General features: G+C 38.2%; 1 protein-coding gene across 1 annotated transcript in view; it reads right to left on the bottom strand.

Moving 5' to 3' along the window:
• LOC128738665 (cell adhesion molecule Dscam2) overlaps positions 1-17,800 on the bottom strand; it is a 215,607-nt gene that overhangs the window by 155,975 nt on the left and 41,832 nt on the right. Inside the window, exon 2 of the mRNA XM_053833977.1 lies at positions 1,971-2,092. Within this exon, the coding sequence (XP_053689952.1) occupies positions 1,971-2,092 (122 nt within the window). The remainder of the gene's footprint in view (positions 1-1,970; positions 2,093-17,800) is intronic.

Here is a 17,800-nt window from a genome sequence, read left to right as displayed (position 1 = left end):
ATTAAAATGATTTGTGTGGGGGTTGAGTACCCCTGGAACAGAATATCATATTGCATATTCCAGTATCGGAGCGTGCATCACTCAGCTCTTGGCAATGATGCCCGGTGCTATCATCGCGACGGATACCATGCGTTCGGTGCGGTCTCGTGTCGGCAGTCATCGGTATCGCCGGCATTCCAGCCGTGCCGATAGTGCTGATTGCTGAGCAGCCCACAGTCGTTCGCAGCCATCCGAAGAGGTAAGTCTTGGGCGATTCTTAGTGTCAGTGCAAATAAGATATTGCACAATTTGCTTTGCATAACTTTTTCCTATACTGAGCCCTATGTCTGCCTTGCATGTGTATTTGATGTTATGTTCGCTTGATAGTCCGAGGTACGTTTCTGGGAAGTGAGTCTCCTCCAGTACATTGGTGGGCAGCCGACCCTGTAACCAAGAGTCCGACCGAGCTAGTCGTAAGTTACAATATGTACGTAATGCTGATTTTTAACATGTATAGACATATTAAAATGCTAGTTGGGTTGTATGTATGTTCACCAAAATGCCTTGACAGTTCACTACAAAACTTGGCACACATTTTCTTTGAAGAGAATCATCACAGAAGGGTTGATAAAAATGGGGGTAGTTCCTAATAAAGGGGAGATCCAAATAAGTAAAAGAGGTTGCGTTTCTCTTGCATATAGACCGAGTGGCTGGAAGCCAAGAAAATATGCCCTGGCGGGAATTGTGGGTTCGATTGCGGTTATAATCTCAGATTATAGCTTGGTTCGACCCATGCACGTTCCAGATTTGGACAAATGGTAGAAGACACAACGACTACTTGTTAAGCGCAGCTACCAATAACCTCCCCCCTCGCCTTACCGCTCTTTCCATTCCAAAATTTTTTTAATACTTTCCCCTACCGTCCCTTCATCAATTGTAGAACAACCGTTTCAAAAAATATTAACTGTCACATGAGTAGACTCCATTTTAGATAACCAAAAACAACAAACACACTATAAACAAAACTTAGCATAAATAACTTGATAACTTGATTTTGTGATTCTTGGTGTCATTCTAAGTAGGTACGTCTTACACTGCTTTTCCTAAACTAAAACATAATTTTGACCACAATTGGAACTTTTCCGACTATTATATCAAGATGCAAAAGCAAATAAAAGTAAGAAATTGGATGCTGGTCTGACACTGGTCGCCTATATGTACACATATCTTTCAGAGCAATTGCAAATGAAGGGTCTTTCCGACGACGATGTCAGAGTCTCCTGTCGCTTTAGTTTCCACTACAACAGCGAAAGCAACCTATGTCAAGCGACTTTATCTGCTGGTGACACATTGATGCCGCCTGTGTTGTTACGTTTGTTAGTATTACGGCTCTAGCTTCGTTCGGTTCGATGTTGTTCATTTTCCGAAAGGGACAAACGCCACGCCATGCTATGATTGTGACACATCTCTAAATGTGCCGTCAGGGGCCTGCAGTGTTTAGTCATTTGAAAATCCTCCGATCCTTTCGAAAATTGAAAGTTGCTTATAGGACTGTTGAATTAAAATCTTTTGAATATGCCAGTTTCTCATTTTTTTGTTGAACAAAAATTGGATGAATGCTACTGATACAAATTGAAATAAAATCGGTGAGGTTAGGTTGGCTTTTTCTGAGAGGTTTCTGCGGACTGGCTTCTAGCAAGAAATTGTGTCTCGTTGTAGATGACAATTCAACGTCTAAAACATCGTTAATTCTCTTCACTTTGTGAAAAACGTGCAAAAAGTAGTTAATATACTTTCCCATTTAATTTCCCAACTTCTTATAAGTTGGGAAAGGTTTTAGATTGAACCCATTCCTCAAAACTTATTGACCATTGAAGAAGATTTGTGTAGATCTAATCATCTAAAATTGATTGCGACAGACTAGTCCGACTAGCGACAGATAAATCGATGTTATTATTATATCATTACGAACACGCAAACGGATTACTTACATCCGGAGGCGGACTGCCATGGCCCGTGCACTCGATGTGACCGCCAGTGTTGTTGGAAAACTCTACCCGATGCTGAGGTTCGCTGAGAAAAACCGGCCCTTGGAGATCCAGCAGAATAACACCTGTAAAGGAAGAAAATAGAAACGCTTTAGACGACGGCAGCATAAATGATGGCATCTAATTAATTGGACTAAATAATGGGAGTCATCAGCATTCCGAAGCTGAATGAATCCTTTGATTTGACAACTATTACTCCCAAATAAATTTCTATATAACTGGTAGTAATTTGGAAAACATATCATCTGCCATATTTTATCATCTCCCTTCCGACGGAGAAAATCCAACGCTAAACGATAAAAACCGAACGTTCCATGTCGGAGCGAATTATTTTTCTATCTGTATCTCATCTAAAACAATAGAATCATTAATAATTTATATCGGAGGAAATATTTCATTTCCATTTGCAGCGGTGCGGGATGGTCCCTTCCATCCACCTGCCGGTCCGTGCTCGTGCAGTTCCTTTCTTTACGATGGATGGTGGTGTCGTTGTGGCAGAAGAGAAGCCCGACGAATCGTTCATCCAACTGGGACCGACCGAGTTCCTTGGCATTCAGTAGCACTCCCTTGAAGCAGGTATTTTATTTTATGAAATATTTCGCAATAAATCAGAAGCTGCTGCTCGATGGTGCGAAGTGTAGGGTGGACGAGTCACTTTGCTTAGTTCCTCAACGAAATGGCATCAAGTCACCGTTCCCGGGGAGAGGTGCGCATGGCGTGGAGGAAGATGGTAAAAGAATTTGCGATATTTTATTTACATTCTCGCACTTTGGCAGCTATCTCCTCATGCCGGTTTCCCCTGCACAGAGACACAGATACACACCGTCGTCGAAGTCGAAGAGGAAAGTTCAGGATGTACTAACCAACACTAGGGCGTGGCCAGGCTAGGGCACTTTCCCCGCTTTTTTTATTTTGATATAAAACAAAATAATTTCTGTAACTCAGAAGTCCGCAGTTTTTAGTTTCATCAGCCACTATTTTTGCGATAAGTAAGTTATTTGCGTAAATATAGTTTTAGTTTCCAGTTCAATTTCAAGTTCAGTTATAAATTAAATTTAAAGTTTAGTTTCAAACCTAATGTAACCTTAACTTCAAGTTCAAATTCAATTTCGAGTCACTGATTTCAAGTCCAATTTCAAGTACAGTTTTAAATCCAATTCCAAATGCAATTTTAAGTGCACAAGTCAAAAAATTTGATTTTTCTGAATACATATTTTCCTAATTCAAAAATTAAACCATCTCATGAACCAAACAGCGTAAAGCAAAGCAATTGCTTATGAAAATGCAGGTAGGGTATGTTGTTGCTTCATCGTAATTGCCTATTCCCGTTCTATCCAACACAAATTATTAAAAATATCAGCATTTTTATGACACACACACCCCTATTCTGTATTTCGAACGAGTTTATGTTTCGTTCGAAACTGACATTTCGTTCGAAAAAACAGCGGTTCGAACGAAAGATCTCCATATGAAAAAACAACTCGAACGAAATATTTGCCAAGTCGATCGAAATATTTCAACTCGTTCGAAATACAGAATATGGGTGACAATGTAAAATTAGTTATTCCCTAATATTTTAGTTTGTTGTCTACCATACGCGATCAATCAAAGTGCGCTGAGATCTATTTAAATGCTTCTTGTCATTAAAAATCCTACCAGCCAAATTTCATACGTTTTTTCGTGCGACGAAGAGGAAAATGTTGACTTATCGTTTTAATTTCCGTCATTCATAAATGAAAATAACTCATGCAAGGCATTGTCGTTATTCTACAGCCAGCAAAACTTGCCTGACCTGCAGAAATTTTGCAGAATAACATTTGTCATGCCGTCTACACAAATACATGCGCGTTAGCTTCGTAAACATTGTTGTGATTTTTAGTTCGGACGATGAAAAATTTTGATGGACGGATTTTAAAACGGTGCGACGAATTTAAGAAATCAAATCAGTTGCGTAATTTCAATAATATGCTTTTATAATCGCTTTTCAGTGATTTCAAAGTTCACGGATCGGAAGGTAAGTGTGTTTTAGTCAAATCAGCACAAGAACTTTTGGAGTATTCATTAAATTCATCCAACAAATGATGAAAATTGGAATGGCTTTACTTACTACGACGGGAATTAGAAATAAACCTCAAATTTTCTTAGCAAATTCACAGATGGATTACCCGTCTTCTGCTGCTACTGGAAAGAATAAACGGAAAAAAGCACCTGGGGAAAACGTGTCAAAAACTGAACAAACGGGATAAACAAAAGAGGAAAAAAGCGAGAGAAAAAGCTAGAAAATCTGACATGAAAAAGAACGAAACAAAAATCGTGACAGAATGGGCGAGAAAACGGGACATAACAAAAGAAAAAACTGAAAAAGAAGACAACGGAGGAAATAGAAGGGAAAACGAGGCAAAAAATATCAATATATGCCTGACCGCATTTCACGGTCATGACTAAAATCACGATGTTTGGTCAAATTTTCACAGGAACGGGGCCTTCCCCCGAAACCCTGCGCTAAGAATCGCGGCTAACAAGCTGAGAGACGAACAGCGTTCACACGCAGTACCTTGTAAGCAGGGATGCCACATATAATTCTGTGTTTGGAAAAATCTGACGATCTGTACGACGAGAAAAAATATCTGCGCAAAAATCTGTCCAATGCAAAACAATGAGAGTGAAAGAGATAGAAAGTCATTTTACTTACTATTTCCGTCGCTTTCACTTTCATGTAAAAGCTCAAAAACCTGTTTAATCTGTGTAATTTAGCGAAAATCTGTATTCTATGCATACAGATTCTGTACAGGCGATTTCTTTCAAATATCTGTTAAACACAGAATAATCTGTGCATGTGGCAACCCTGCTTGTAAGTCGTAAGGGTCTGCTTAGTGCCGTCGTCCCGTCAGTAAACACATAGATAGATTAAACTTCTCGGTCGGTGGTTTCTACAGTAGGTGGAGGACGAGGCACAATTTGTGTCTAAAAATAACCCAAAACCAGATACGTCGCTACATTAATAAGGGGGGTTGTGCAGTCTCCTTTTGTACAGTGCCTCTGTGGTTCATTGGTATTCAGTTATAATCTCAGATTATAGCTTGGTTCGACCCATGAACCTTCCAACATTGGACAAAATGTAGGAGTCGCAACGACAACTTGTTGAGCTTAGTTACCTATTACCACCCCTTCCCCCCTTCCTTTCCACTTTTTCCCCTCCATTCCCAAAAAATCCTTCTTCATTACTTTCCCTTACCGTCCCATCATCAATTGTAGAACCATCGTTTCAAAAAATATTGAAAAGTAAGAAAAAAGGAAAAATAGAATAAAAGTTGAACGGGAAATGAAAAGCAGGATCTCGTTTCGTTTGAGAAAAGCAGAGAAAACGAGACAAGAAAGAGAAGACGGAAGAGAAAACAAGACAAGAGAAAAGAAGAATAGCTAGAGAGAAACAGGCAAACAGAGGAAACGAGGAGCATGGGAAAAAGGCATATAAAACGAGAAAACTGAAACAAAATGGGAATGGCAAATGGGAATGGGATTGGAAAAATGGACTGAAAAAAAACGAACAAACGAACAATATAAAACGAGTTATTGATTCAGAACAAGAAACGAAACAGGAAAAGTGAATTAACGAAAAAGCGAGAGGCAAAATAATGGGAGATAAAAAGGAAAACCGAAAAGCAAAGTGAAGCATGGCACAGAGAAGAAGAAAAAGGAAGGCATTTAAAAAAACGAAAAGGAAAGGAGATTAAAAGAGTCAAAAAGGCGAAAATAGAAAAACTAACGAAACGGGAAGAAAAAAGGCAGGCAACGAGAAACAAAACGACAAAAAATTTGTAGAGCAAAGAGCATAGAATGAAAATAAGCTAAAAATGGGACAGAACAATGAAACAAATACATGCGTCAGAAAAAAGAAAAATTAGAGAAAAAAATGAAAACAAGATGTAAAATGAGAGCAAATTACTACAAATGTACACTTCTCAAACCGAAAACTCGGCTTCAAATCCGAATTCTGCAGAAATCATGAAGCTGTCACTCAAGATGTTAAATTGGCTATAGGAGGAAGTCCTGTATAGCCGGACAGGCCTCCGTGCCCAGACTGGGAATTTCTCAAAAACAAAAAATGCTAAAAATATTTGGAAAGAATGGAACAAAAGTACTTTAATGGTACTACTGTCCCATTCTTTCCAAATAATTCCGCTAGTTTCCGGGCAAAGAGGCCATACAAGACTTCTCCCTAATCAAATTATAAAACAGGAACTGAACAGACGAAAACGTAAAACAGAGAAATTAAAAAGGGAAAAAAACGAAATGGAACAGAAAATGACAAAAAACGAGATGGAAAAGACGAACCACAAGTGAAAGCAAAAGGGAAAAGAAGAACAGTTAGAGAGAAAAAACCGTTAAAGGAAACGGGAAAAAGGGGTCAAACGGGACGTAAAAGGACAAAGATGAAAAAATGGATTGGGATAGGAGAATAGGACAGGAAAAGAAAAAGAGGCAGACAGGACAGGAAAGGAGTAAAAATGGAAGAGAAAATCTGGAAAACGAGAAACAAAATTATGGTACTGCAAACGAGAAAACAGAACAATGGAACAAAAACACCGGACAGAAAAAAGATACACGATAGAAAAATGGAAAAAGAGTAAAAATGAGAAGAAAAAAAGTGATTGGGTATGAAATGGGGAAGGCAACTAGGAAGAAGGTCTAGCCATCCCAAGCCCCTACCTAGCGCCTTCACGTGGCCATACCTGAAAATACTTCAATTTGTATAATTGAGTAGCTAGGAGGTGCGGGTCGTGCGGTTTTCAGTTCCTAACCTTACAAATATAGTTTTAGGCAGCCATTAAACCACACAACTTTATTGTCAAGTATTATATGATTTAAACACTTATTTTTTGGGCAAACTAATCTATTTTCAGAGAGTGAAGTAAGGCGCTATATCCTTGGCCAATTGCATCCTGGCTTCTGGTCTAAATGCCATTAGTTCATCCCTGAGGGTCGGGAGTATCACTTAACCTTTATTGGCAAAGATACTCCCACTGACTGTAAATAAATCATTATCTATGTATATGGGAAGCGTTTGGTACGGGAGGTCCACGCTTTCTTCCTTCCCCTTGATTTCAAGGAGCTTAATGGAAATAGGTATTTTTTCTGGTTCCACTTGATTCCTTGAATTTCGCTCAGCGGTACATGCTGCGCAGTTGGCCTGGCCGTTGACAAGAAAAATGATTCATTCAAGTAATCGTCATTTTCCAGAATGCCTTCAAGAATTGGCTGCGTTAGTGTGAGATTAGATTAGAGAAGAAAAAACTAGATAAGTGAGGGTAGAAACCAAGAAAAACGCGGGAAGAAAAGAGAAAAAAGGAAGAGATAAGAGACAAGAGTAAGAGAGAGTCGTGTTAGAGGAAATGTATGTGAATATAGATTCCCGATGGACCTGGAAGACGAAGGAAATCGTATCAAAAACTGAACAAACGGGATCGAAAAAGAGAAAAAACGCGAGAGAGAAGAAAAACTGGGATTAAAAACACGAAAGAAAAACGTGACAGAATGGAAGAAAAACTGGGACATGAAAAGAGAAAAATGTAGAAAACAAGAAAGTGGGAAAAAGGACAAAAAAGCCAAAGAGGAGAACGGAAAAAGGAAAGTAAGATTATAGAAATAAAACTACAAAAAAAAATAAAACGGACATGACAGGAAAAAAATGGTATAGAAAAAGAAGAGGAAAAGAAAAAGAGGAAATATGGGAGCATGAGAGATGAGAACAGAAAAAGGAAAATGCAGAGAAATGAAAACGGAAGATAAGGAAACGGATAAAACGGCAAAGAAAAATAGAACGTGACCGGGAGGGAGGCGATGAGCTAGGTTCAAATCCTAATTCCGCAGAAGTCATGAATGGCCATCCATAAAGGATGGAACAGAATTAGGGGAAAACTGGAAAGGAAAAGCAGAAAAACGAGAAAAGAATGGAGAAACAGAACAAAAAATCCAAAAAGTAAGTCCAAAAGGGAAAAGAATGGGGAGAAAGAAACGAGGAAAACAGGAAAAAGAGGTTTAACGGGATGTAAAAGGAGAAAGATAAGACATAAATGGGAAAATGGGACAGAAAAATATTAAAAGAAAAATATTATTATTATTATTTAATGTGATTTTAACCCATTGGTCATTCACCAGTAAAGAAAAATAAGAAATAGTCAAACAGAAAAGAAAAAGGCGAGAAACGAGAGACAAAAAGGAATAGACTAATCTCATGTTTTTAGTCTTGACCTTGACCTATCTTGATGAGTGGGTTTTGCAGTCTCCTTTTGCCCAGCGCCTCTATGGTTCAAAGGTACAAGTACCAACGAACCACATTCCCTGGCGGGTGTTGTGGGTTCGAATCCGGCATAATCTCAGATTATAGCTTGGTTCGACTCATGCACCTTCCAGCATTGGACAAAAGGTAGGAGTCAAAACGACTACTTGTTCAGCGCAGCTACCAATATCCCCCCTCGTCACCTTTCCGCTCTTCCCCCTCCTTCACCAAAAAATTTTTATTTCTCTCCCCTACCGTCCCTTCATCAATTGTAGAACCATCGTTTCAAAAAAATATCAATAAAAAGGAAGACTGGAGAGCAAAGGTCAAAAATGGAGTTAAAAACAGAATAAAAGTGACAGAAAAGAAAGAAAAACGGGCATCTAAAAACGACAAGAAAATGGGATGAAAAGAGTCAGAAAAAGACGAAAATTGCAATCGAAAAGAGGGAACACGGAAGAAAAAAGACGGAAAACGGGAAAGAAAAACGAGTGAAAAAGAGGGAAAATAGAAATGAAAATTTGAGAAAAATTGGTCAGGAAATGATATAAAATGTAACAATGAAACAGAAAGTCAGAACAGCGGAACAGAAAACAGAACAGAAAAGAAAAACGGTACAAACAAAGCAAAATCGGAAGAAAAGTCGAAGAGGACGAAAAGTGAGGGCAAAAATCAAAACCAAAACAAAATGGAGGAAAAACAGTGCAAAAAGTGGGAAAACGGAGAGAACGATGGGGTAAATACGGGAAAATGGGATAGAAAAAGCAGAAAGAAAAACCAGAAAAAAAATAAAACAGGAAAAAAGCCGAAAACCGGGAAATAAAAAAGAAAACTCGGAGAGCAAAGGGAAAAGAGAGGGCCAAACACAAAATAAAAGTGACAGAAAAGTAGGATACAGGGGGCTTTTACAAGAGGAAAAACAGAACATACGAAAACGAAAAACGGAAAGGAACGGTGGTAAAAAAAGTTAGAAAAAAACGTAAATTAGAATCGAAAAAAGAAAAAAGAGAAGAGAGAAGTCGGAAAACGGAAAAATAATAAGTAATGAGTGAAAACAACAGGAAAAACAAGATTGTAAAAAAATTGGACATAAAACGAAGTAGACACGAAATAATGGAACAAGAAACACACGACAGTAAAAACAGATAGAAGGAGAAGAAAAACCAAAGGAAAAGGAATAAAAGTACACAAACAGAGGAAAAACGGAATGGAAGGTGGAAAAACTGGACGGGAAAGAATAAATTCGAATTCGAAAAGAGGTGAAACGTGTGAATGAGGAAAATGAAAAATGCCAATTCTAATTTCAAGTAAAACTTCGTGTTTAATTTTGTGTCCATGTCCAATTTCAAGTCTATTTAATTTTCAGTTTCAAGTTCAATTTTTAGTCAAATTTCAACTCTGATTACAAATTCAATTTCAGGTCCAATTGCAAGTTTAATTAAATTGCAGTTTCAAGTGAAATTTGAAGTCCAATTTCGTATGAAAACCCAAGTTTCTGTTTCAAGTCCGATTTCAGCCCAATTCCACGTGTGATTTGTAGTCTAATTTCAACTTTGATTTTAAATTCAACTGCATGGTTTTCAACCTGATTGATCGGTATTGTTTTTTGTAAAAATAAATTTGCCATCCTACGATTACTCGATGTACCAGACCAAAACATTCTTCCGGAAGGTTTGGTGCCCCACCGTTTGTTTATGTCTAGACACGCTCTAGTGCCCACCGTATACTCGAACGTTGAGATAAGCCGAAGAGTTTCCTTCGAGAAATGAATGCGGGTTTTCGGGAAAATCGGGTGGGTGGGATTAAGCACCGCAAACACCGCTCCAACTACCTTCGGTGGTAAAGGTTGCGGCGCTGGTGGTTGTGTGGTTGGTACGTTACGTGACTTTATGTTTTAGCCATCATCGTTTTGTATGCTTTGACTGAGCAAACGTTCGCAAACGGATGAAGGGATGACGATCGAAATCAAATGACCGTGAGGTAATGTCGATGGCAGCGCCCGTAAAGGAGGTAATTGAATGGAAGCGAAAGACCTTGCGAAAATCGAAAGATATTATGAGCTCGTAAAATTTCAAAGTTTAAGAAGTTTTTAATTGACTGTGATCGCTTTATTTGATCAAAATATCAACTGTTTTATAAATTATAGACGAGATAATTAAACTAGCTGTTGCCTTTCCAAGTTTAGGATGCATAAATTATCGGTCGATGAAACTGAAATACCTTCATCGAAATTCCATTCATTCATTATCGTCCCATTCGTTGGCTTATAATGACTGGTAATCGATCATTACAGTCGTTGTTCTGAAGTATTCGAGGGATGCTACCTATTTTTGACTTGTCATCTCTTGTCACATCCTACCACAAGACAGTGAGAAATACACAATCAAATACATTTTTTCCGCACAATATGTGTATCAAAAGGGGAAAGAAATGTTTCTTACATCAACTTCACTGAAATATGATAATTTCAGTTAGGATATTCGTTGAAACATAGATGAATCCTGTTGAATGGTCCCACATTTTTTGCTGCTACTCTAGAGTAAAACTTTTCTGTGTCACGTTCCGGTTCAACGCGATAACTTCTACCTTCCATGCGAGCGCCACGAAATGACTTATGATGGGAAAGGCGAAAGGCAGCAATGGAATTAATGCCGGAGAACTTTTCTTGCCAAAAATATACTTTTCTCTTCAGCATTGAAGTAAGAGTTGAACCGGTTCCAGATGATGCATGATTGGTATTCAGCCGCTTGAATGGACGCTTTTTTGTGCAGATAATTATGATGATTTACTGCTGAGTAAAGCCACGGAAAATATTTTATCGTTCAAGTTCTATGGGAGAAAGCTTGCAATTCTAATCTTATGAAGATCTTTGAAGATAAAATAGCATGGAGGTAGACTATAATTAACTGTCAATTTTTCGCCGGATTTTTTTTCCCAAAACAGAAGAAAATTGATGTACGTCTACGTCTGCAAATATACTTTTCATTCAACCAGCAAAAAGGTAACTGAATTCATTCACTCAGTAGCATTTGTAAGGAAAAAGTTTCCAAAAAGAAAAATCAGCATTCAGCGGTAAAATTTCCCTTCACAGAATGCACCTCACAAAGTATTGAATTTTTATGAGAAAATAGACTACCACAGCAAGGAAAAAAAACAAAAGAAAGCTAAAGTTAAGATCCAAAACATTGTTTTGCGACGACGACGACGTCGAAAAAAAAACTGGATCCTATTTCGGCTCACCGCTTCACTGTACCCTAGCTTTCATTCGAATTAGACGATACATTTTCCGCCCACTCGCAGCAGCAGAATGGAAGCGCAGCAATGGGAGCGCTCCTTTTATCAAGACATTTCTTATTTCACTACTTTCAAGAGCTGGCATACTTTGCATCTGCAGCAGGTAAATACCTTCCAGTGACTGTTGCTACAGTACACGGCGAGGACGGTGACGACGACGACGACGACGACGACGACGACCGACGGCGGAAATGCGGTTGTACAGCTCAACATTGTAAAAACAGGATCAGGTTGTTTGCCGGAGTTACCGCGCTATTTTACCTTTTTCCCATTTCGATCCGTCCATCGCAGCGCATCCGAACGTTGGCGGAGATGCAGTTTGGAAAATGCACGGAAGGCAAAAATGTTGTGCGCAGACAAAAAAAGAAGTTTTATTGTCTGTTATCGCTGATGGGAAGCAAAATTGATTGCGATGGTAGTTTAGTTTATTGCTTGATTGTTATTGCTGCACTTCTTTTCGACAAATGAATGCCCGAGCATTAGGTGTATCTATTTGAGGCGCTTTTGGAGCTAGAAGTCACATCGATTTGAGGCAAAAATTGTGGCTGAATACCATATGCTTTCAGATAAGTGTAATCCTTTCGGTATTTCGGCACTAAAAACAACAGATTTTGAACGATAACAACCAAATTTGTGTGGTTCGCAATCATCTGCACGAACGAATTTTTTGTACTTACCAAGAAGCGGTCGTTCGATCCAAATCACCACCATCAAATATCAACGTCGCATAATCAGTGTATGCGTACTATTTGCAGGCCTCCGACCAACATAGATCTACAGCAATCCACTTTTTATCTTTGAGGGAAGCTTCCAACCTTTTCTCCGCTCACTCTCAACAACCTACGAATCGCCTGTGATAATTCTGTAACTCCCCTAGTAGCACAGTTGGTACAAACCGGTTGTGGCAACCGATTTGTGACTAATTTTGGCCATAATTGAGTTGCTGCAACTAAAAGTGCCAAATATATGCTGCTTGAGTCACTTGACAGCTTCCAACTCCCGTTTAACTTAACCAAGTCTAAGTTCCACCCAGGGATGGCACGTTCACTGTGTTTCTACACGCGGGTGAACTACACCCGCTCTTTCCTGTGTGAATCACAGTTGGTCAGAGAAGTGAAATATTGAACCACACAGCGTCGGTGCAGCGTAGTCAAAGGTGAGTGTGTTGTTTCTTCACACTCACACTTGTTAGTCTCCTCTTTTCCATCGTGTTTCGCTAGTTCGCACAGGAGAAGGTGCGCTGGCACAGCCAAAGCTGCGTAGATATCACACAAATGCAAGACGGCACGGAATAGAAAACATAGCAGTAGTATTCGCGTAGCGCTTGCTATGTTGCATAGATGATGTATTTCGTGTATATACTGCCGCTATTCGCATAACAGTCCCAGTTTCTATGGAGATGAAACTGTTATGTAAATAGCGGCAGTACAATACATCGTATACGCAACATTGCAAGCGCTACGTGAATACCCCTAGCATATTTTTCCGTTCGATGCAGCAAATGTGAGTTTGAAAAAAATAATTTAAATTTTGTATTAAAATATTTATCAATTCGAAACAAATAATCCTTGAAATAAACAGTAATTATATTTTGCAATTTATGGTGACAAGTACCAACTAATATTTTAGGGCTTCAGCACTGTCAGGATTTTGGTTGCAGTTGCAGCATACTGCATATGCGAAGTTTAAGATAATTGAAAGTAGGGTGATTGATCGTGGTTCGGCCTATTCTCATTGTTTCACATAGCACCCATGGACTAATGTACGTATATCTACAAAATCACAATGTTTTTGAAAAAAAAATTAGAATGTTTGGGAAGAATAACTAAAGACGATTCTATTTCTTAATTTAGAAGAAACTTTGGAAGACCAGTTGATTTAGAATTTGATTTTTAATGACAGTCAAATTATGATCCTGGTTCGGCCTATGTTGATCGTGGTTCGGCCCATCGATGATCTTGGTTCGGCCTATCCCGATATAAAGTTTCCAAAACGAATGTTTTTATATATTAATCAATCAGAAATGGTATAAGCTTATTTTTGGTGCCTAATATAGTATCTCATTTAAATTTATCTACCTAGCAGTGTTAAATGAGCTTGTACATGGTCAATATTCTAACTATTTCGGGTTATATAAATTCAGACAATTTTTCACTTTCTTCGGAAGCATTACAAATAGTACAGATGTATTTTTGTTGCTAAATATAGTATCTTTTTTCACCTTATCTACCTAGCAGTGTTAATTAAGCTTGTACATAGACAATAATGTGGTTATTTCAGATAAGATTAATTTAGATATAGTTTTTAACAAGGTAGAACGCTGATCTAACAACCCAGGCGTCGCATGTTGTAATATCGACTGGAAGAGGCTGTAAAACTCAATAGGATCGAAGCACTAGCCTCGCAATTGTCCTGTATTCTAACAGGTGCCTTCGAAGAAAGACAGAATTTACATTTAATTTCAGAATATTTTCCAATAGATCAATGAAAATAGCTGCTTATGAAATCACAACTGTGTTAACAAATAACACGTCATACACCGACGTTAGTCGTTGGTTTTTGACCTAATTCAGGGACAACAAATAATGCTAAAATCCTATCGTTGAAAGAATAGAAATTGACGAACCGAAATACTTTCAAAAAAAATCAGAGGTAGAGCATACTTTTATTAAGAATTATTTACGAGAGTCTTAGTAGAACTCACGAAATATGGAAACGAATTCCCTTTAGTTCTACTATAATTTCTGCAGAAATTGGTCACGCTGATGAAGGTTGCAAGTCGTACGTAACCGAAAAACGCGTATAAGTGACGTAAGTCAATTTAGTAGAACTGAAAGGAATCCATTTCCAATTAGTTCGTAAAACTACTTTTATAAATTTTTCGTTAGAGTTCCCATAATCATAAAATTTTTGTGGAAATTTTTTTCCAGAATTTTTCTGGATTGGTGAGTAAACTTGCTTACATTAGTATGAAAAAATATTTATTTTTCAATACTTGGCTCAACAGCTATGAATTTTTAAAATCTGGGATGTACATACATGAAAATCGGAAAATTTCCATTTAAGTTTTCTAGGAAAACACGATACCATGAATTTTTTAAATATTGTTTCATGCACAAGCCCTGAAGCCGTGTATAAGGTTGCATAAAATTCTGAAACATTACAACCCGGTTTGTACGCTTCTTTGGTAAAAAATACCCTCATATTTATTGTTAAAAGAAAAACTCAATTTTAGGGAGATCATGATTTTGTTTCAGAAATGCATGAAATAATGAAATATGGAATAAAACACAACATTTAGATTTAACACAAGTGGTACGTGCAGCCAGAAATTGGTTAAAACGTAGGCGAAGCGCGGCGCCACTAGCGGTGATTTAGTGAAGCTGATAGGCCGAACCACGATCATTTGTAGGCCGAACTAAGATCAAAAAATTAAAATCGTATTTTCTCAATAAGTCGTATTCTCGCTTTTTGTTTGGAATAAAACGTTCCAATAATGCAAGAATATAGATGAATCTATGTTTTAAAATTGTTTTCAACCTATATTTCACAGACTAAAACACTTTCTAGGTGTTTAAAAAGACAGCTTTGATGGCGACATTGGAAGCCACTTTTACATATGTTATAAATTTAATTATTTGAGCTAGTTACATTAATTTATATGGCAAATAAATGAAGGCAATGCAGAGGAAAATATTATGAGCTGCTTATAAAATCATTTTTCCTTTAAATCTGTAAATATTCAATGAATTATCGATGATTAAGCTGATGGGCCGAACCAGGATCAGTTTTTGCATAGGCCGAACCACGATCAATAACCCTATCCTATTTTCTTAACATTATGCCAAAAATATAGACTTAGAGCGAATAGAGCGAGGGTAAGAGTCGAACTCACAGGTCTCAATCTTTAGTCGAATGTGTTGTTTAAGGGGACATAAACGACTAAAAATGTGTGTGTGTGTGTGTGTGTGTGTGTGTGTGTGTGTGTGTGTGTGTGTGTGTGTGTGTGTGTGTGTGTGTGTGTGTGTGTGTGTGTGTGTGTGTGTGTGTGTGTGTGTGTGTGTGTGTGTGTGTGTGTGTGTGTGTGTGTGTGTGTGTGTGTGTGTGTGTGTGTGTGTGTGTGTGTGTGTGTGTGTGTGTGTGTGTGTGTGTGTGTGTGTGTGTGTGTGTGTGTGTGTGTGTGTGTGTGTGTGTGTGTGTGTGTGTGTGTGTGTGTGTGTGTGTGTGTGTGTGTGTGTGTGTGTGTGTGTGTGACGCATGACTTTAGTTATCTGTTTCTCGGATATGGCTTATTTGATCGCCGTTAAGCTTGTTTGAAAGGTGTTACGGCCTTGCAGATCACTATTGAATTGTTTTGCGGTCCGAGGTTTCGTTTAAAAGTTAGGCCATTGCAGATAATTTCAAAAGTTTTTGTGCCCCCCCCCCCCTTGGAAATTGGCTTGAAAAATCGTGGGGCAAAAAATAATTGGTAGGGTATGAGTTAATATTTTTTTCATAAAATCAATTGTCTGTGGGCTCTACAGCCTGAAAAACTCGAAAAATGAGTGTACGAGTTGAGTTAATGCTTCTGGCACGAAACAAAAATGGAAATTCAAACAACGGAGTTTCAGAAAATCGGCCGAAAAATTTTTCTTTCGTTTTTTTTTATTCGAGCAACAAAAAAATATATATCTTCGGCATTTTTACCGATTTTCTGAAACTCCGTTGTTCGAATTTCTATTTCTGTTTCATGCTAGAAGCATTAACTCAACTCATACACTCATTTTTCGAGTTTTTCAGGCTGTAGAACTCAAAAACTTTTGAAATTATTTGCAATGGCCTTATTTGAAAAAAATCATACACAAAGTCATACACATAAGCATTCCAGTGCGGCGTAAAACAACCTCGCCGAATAAAACGCCGCTCCTGGAAAAACACGATTTTCAAACTTTATGTACCTTTTTCTCAGAAATTACACAACGTATGCAATTGACTTGTCTTGTGACAAACACCTTATCTATACCTATAAAGAAGGATTTCTGTCTGTCTGTCTGTCTGTCTGTCTGTCTGTCTGTCTGTCTGTCTGTCTGGCTGTCCTGTGTTCCTTATAGAATCAAAAACTACTGAACCAATCGGCGTGAAAATTTGCATGTAGAGGTTTTTGGGGCCAGGAAAGGTTTTAGTGATGGTTAGAGACCCCTCCCCCCACTAAGAGGGGGGGCTCCAATACAAATGAAACACAAATTTCTGCATAACTCGAGAACTAATCAAGCAAATAGAACCAAATTTGGCATGTGGGTGTTTTCGGTGACAAGAATTTATTCTAGGGTAATTTGAGACCCCTCCCCTCTTTATAAGGGGAATTATAACTCCTCTCCCCTTTAAGAGGGGGGGTTTCCATACAAATTTCCTCATAACTCGAGAACTAATCAAGCAAATGGAACCAAATTTGGCATGTGTGTGTTTTTGAAGACAAAATTTTTTCTATGATGAATTGGGACCCCTCCCCACTTTAAGGGGGGGGGGCTCCTATACAAACGAAATACAAATTTCCTTATAACTCGAGAGCTAATCCAGCAAATGGAACCAAATTTGGCATGTAGGTGTTTTTGGAGGCAAGAATGTTTTCTATGATGAATAAGAACCTCTCCCCACTTTAGGAGGGGGGGCTCCTATACAAATGAAATACAAATTTCCTCATAACTCGAGAACTAATCAAGCAAATAGAACCAAATTTGGCATGTGGAGGTTTTTGGAGGCAAAAATATTTTCTACGGTGAATTAGGATCCTTCCACACTTCAAGAGGGGGGGCTTCTACACAAATGAAATACAAATTTCCTCATAATTCGAGAACTAATCAAGCAAATGGAACCATATTTGGCAAGTGGGTGTTTTTGGAGGCAATCATTTTTCCCATGATGAATTAGGACTTCTTACCTTTTTAGGAGGGGGGGGGGGCTCCCATTCAAACGAAATACAAATTTGCTCATAACTTTAGAACTAATCAAGCAAATGGAACCAAATTTGGCATGTGAGAGTTTTAGATGGCAGAATTTTTTTTCTGTGGTGTATTACGACCCCTTTCCCTTTTAAGAGGGTGGGCTCCCATACAAATGAAATACAAATTTCCTTATAATTTGAGTACTATTCAAGCAAATAGAACCAAATTTGGCATGTGGGTGTTTTCGGTGACAAGAATTTATTCTAGGGTAATTTGAG

The sequence above is a fragment of the Sabethes cyaneus genome, chromosome 2 (assembly GCF_943734655.1).
Source record: "Sabethes cyaneus chromosome 2, idSabCyanKW18_F2, whole genome shotgun sequence".
Classification (NCBI taxonomy): Eukaryota; Metazoa; Arthropoda; class Insecta; order Diptera; family Culicidae; genus Sabethes; species Sabethes cyaneus.
The sequence above is the reverse complement of the archived record's forward strand: the minus strand, read 5'-3'. Positions and strand labels throughout refer to the sequence as shown.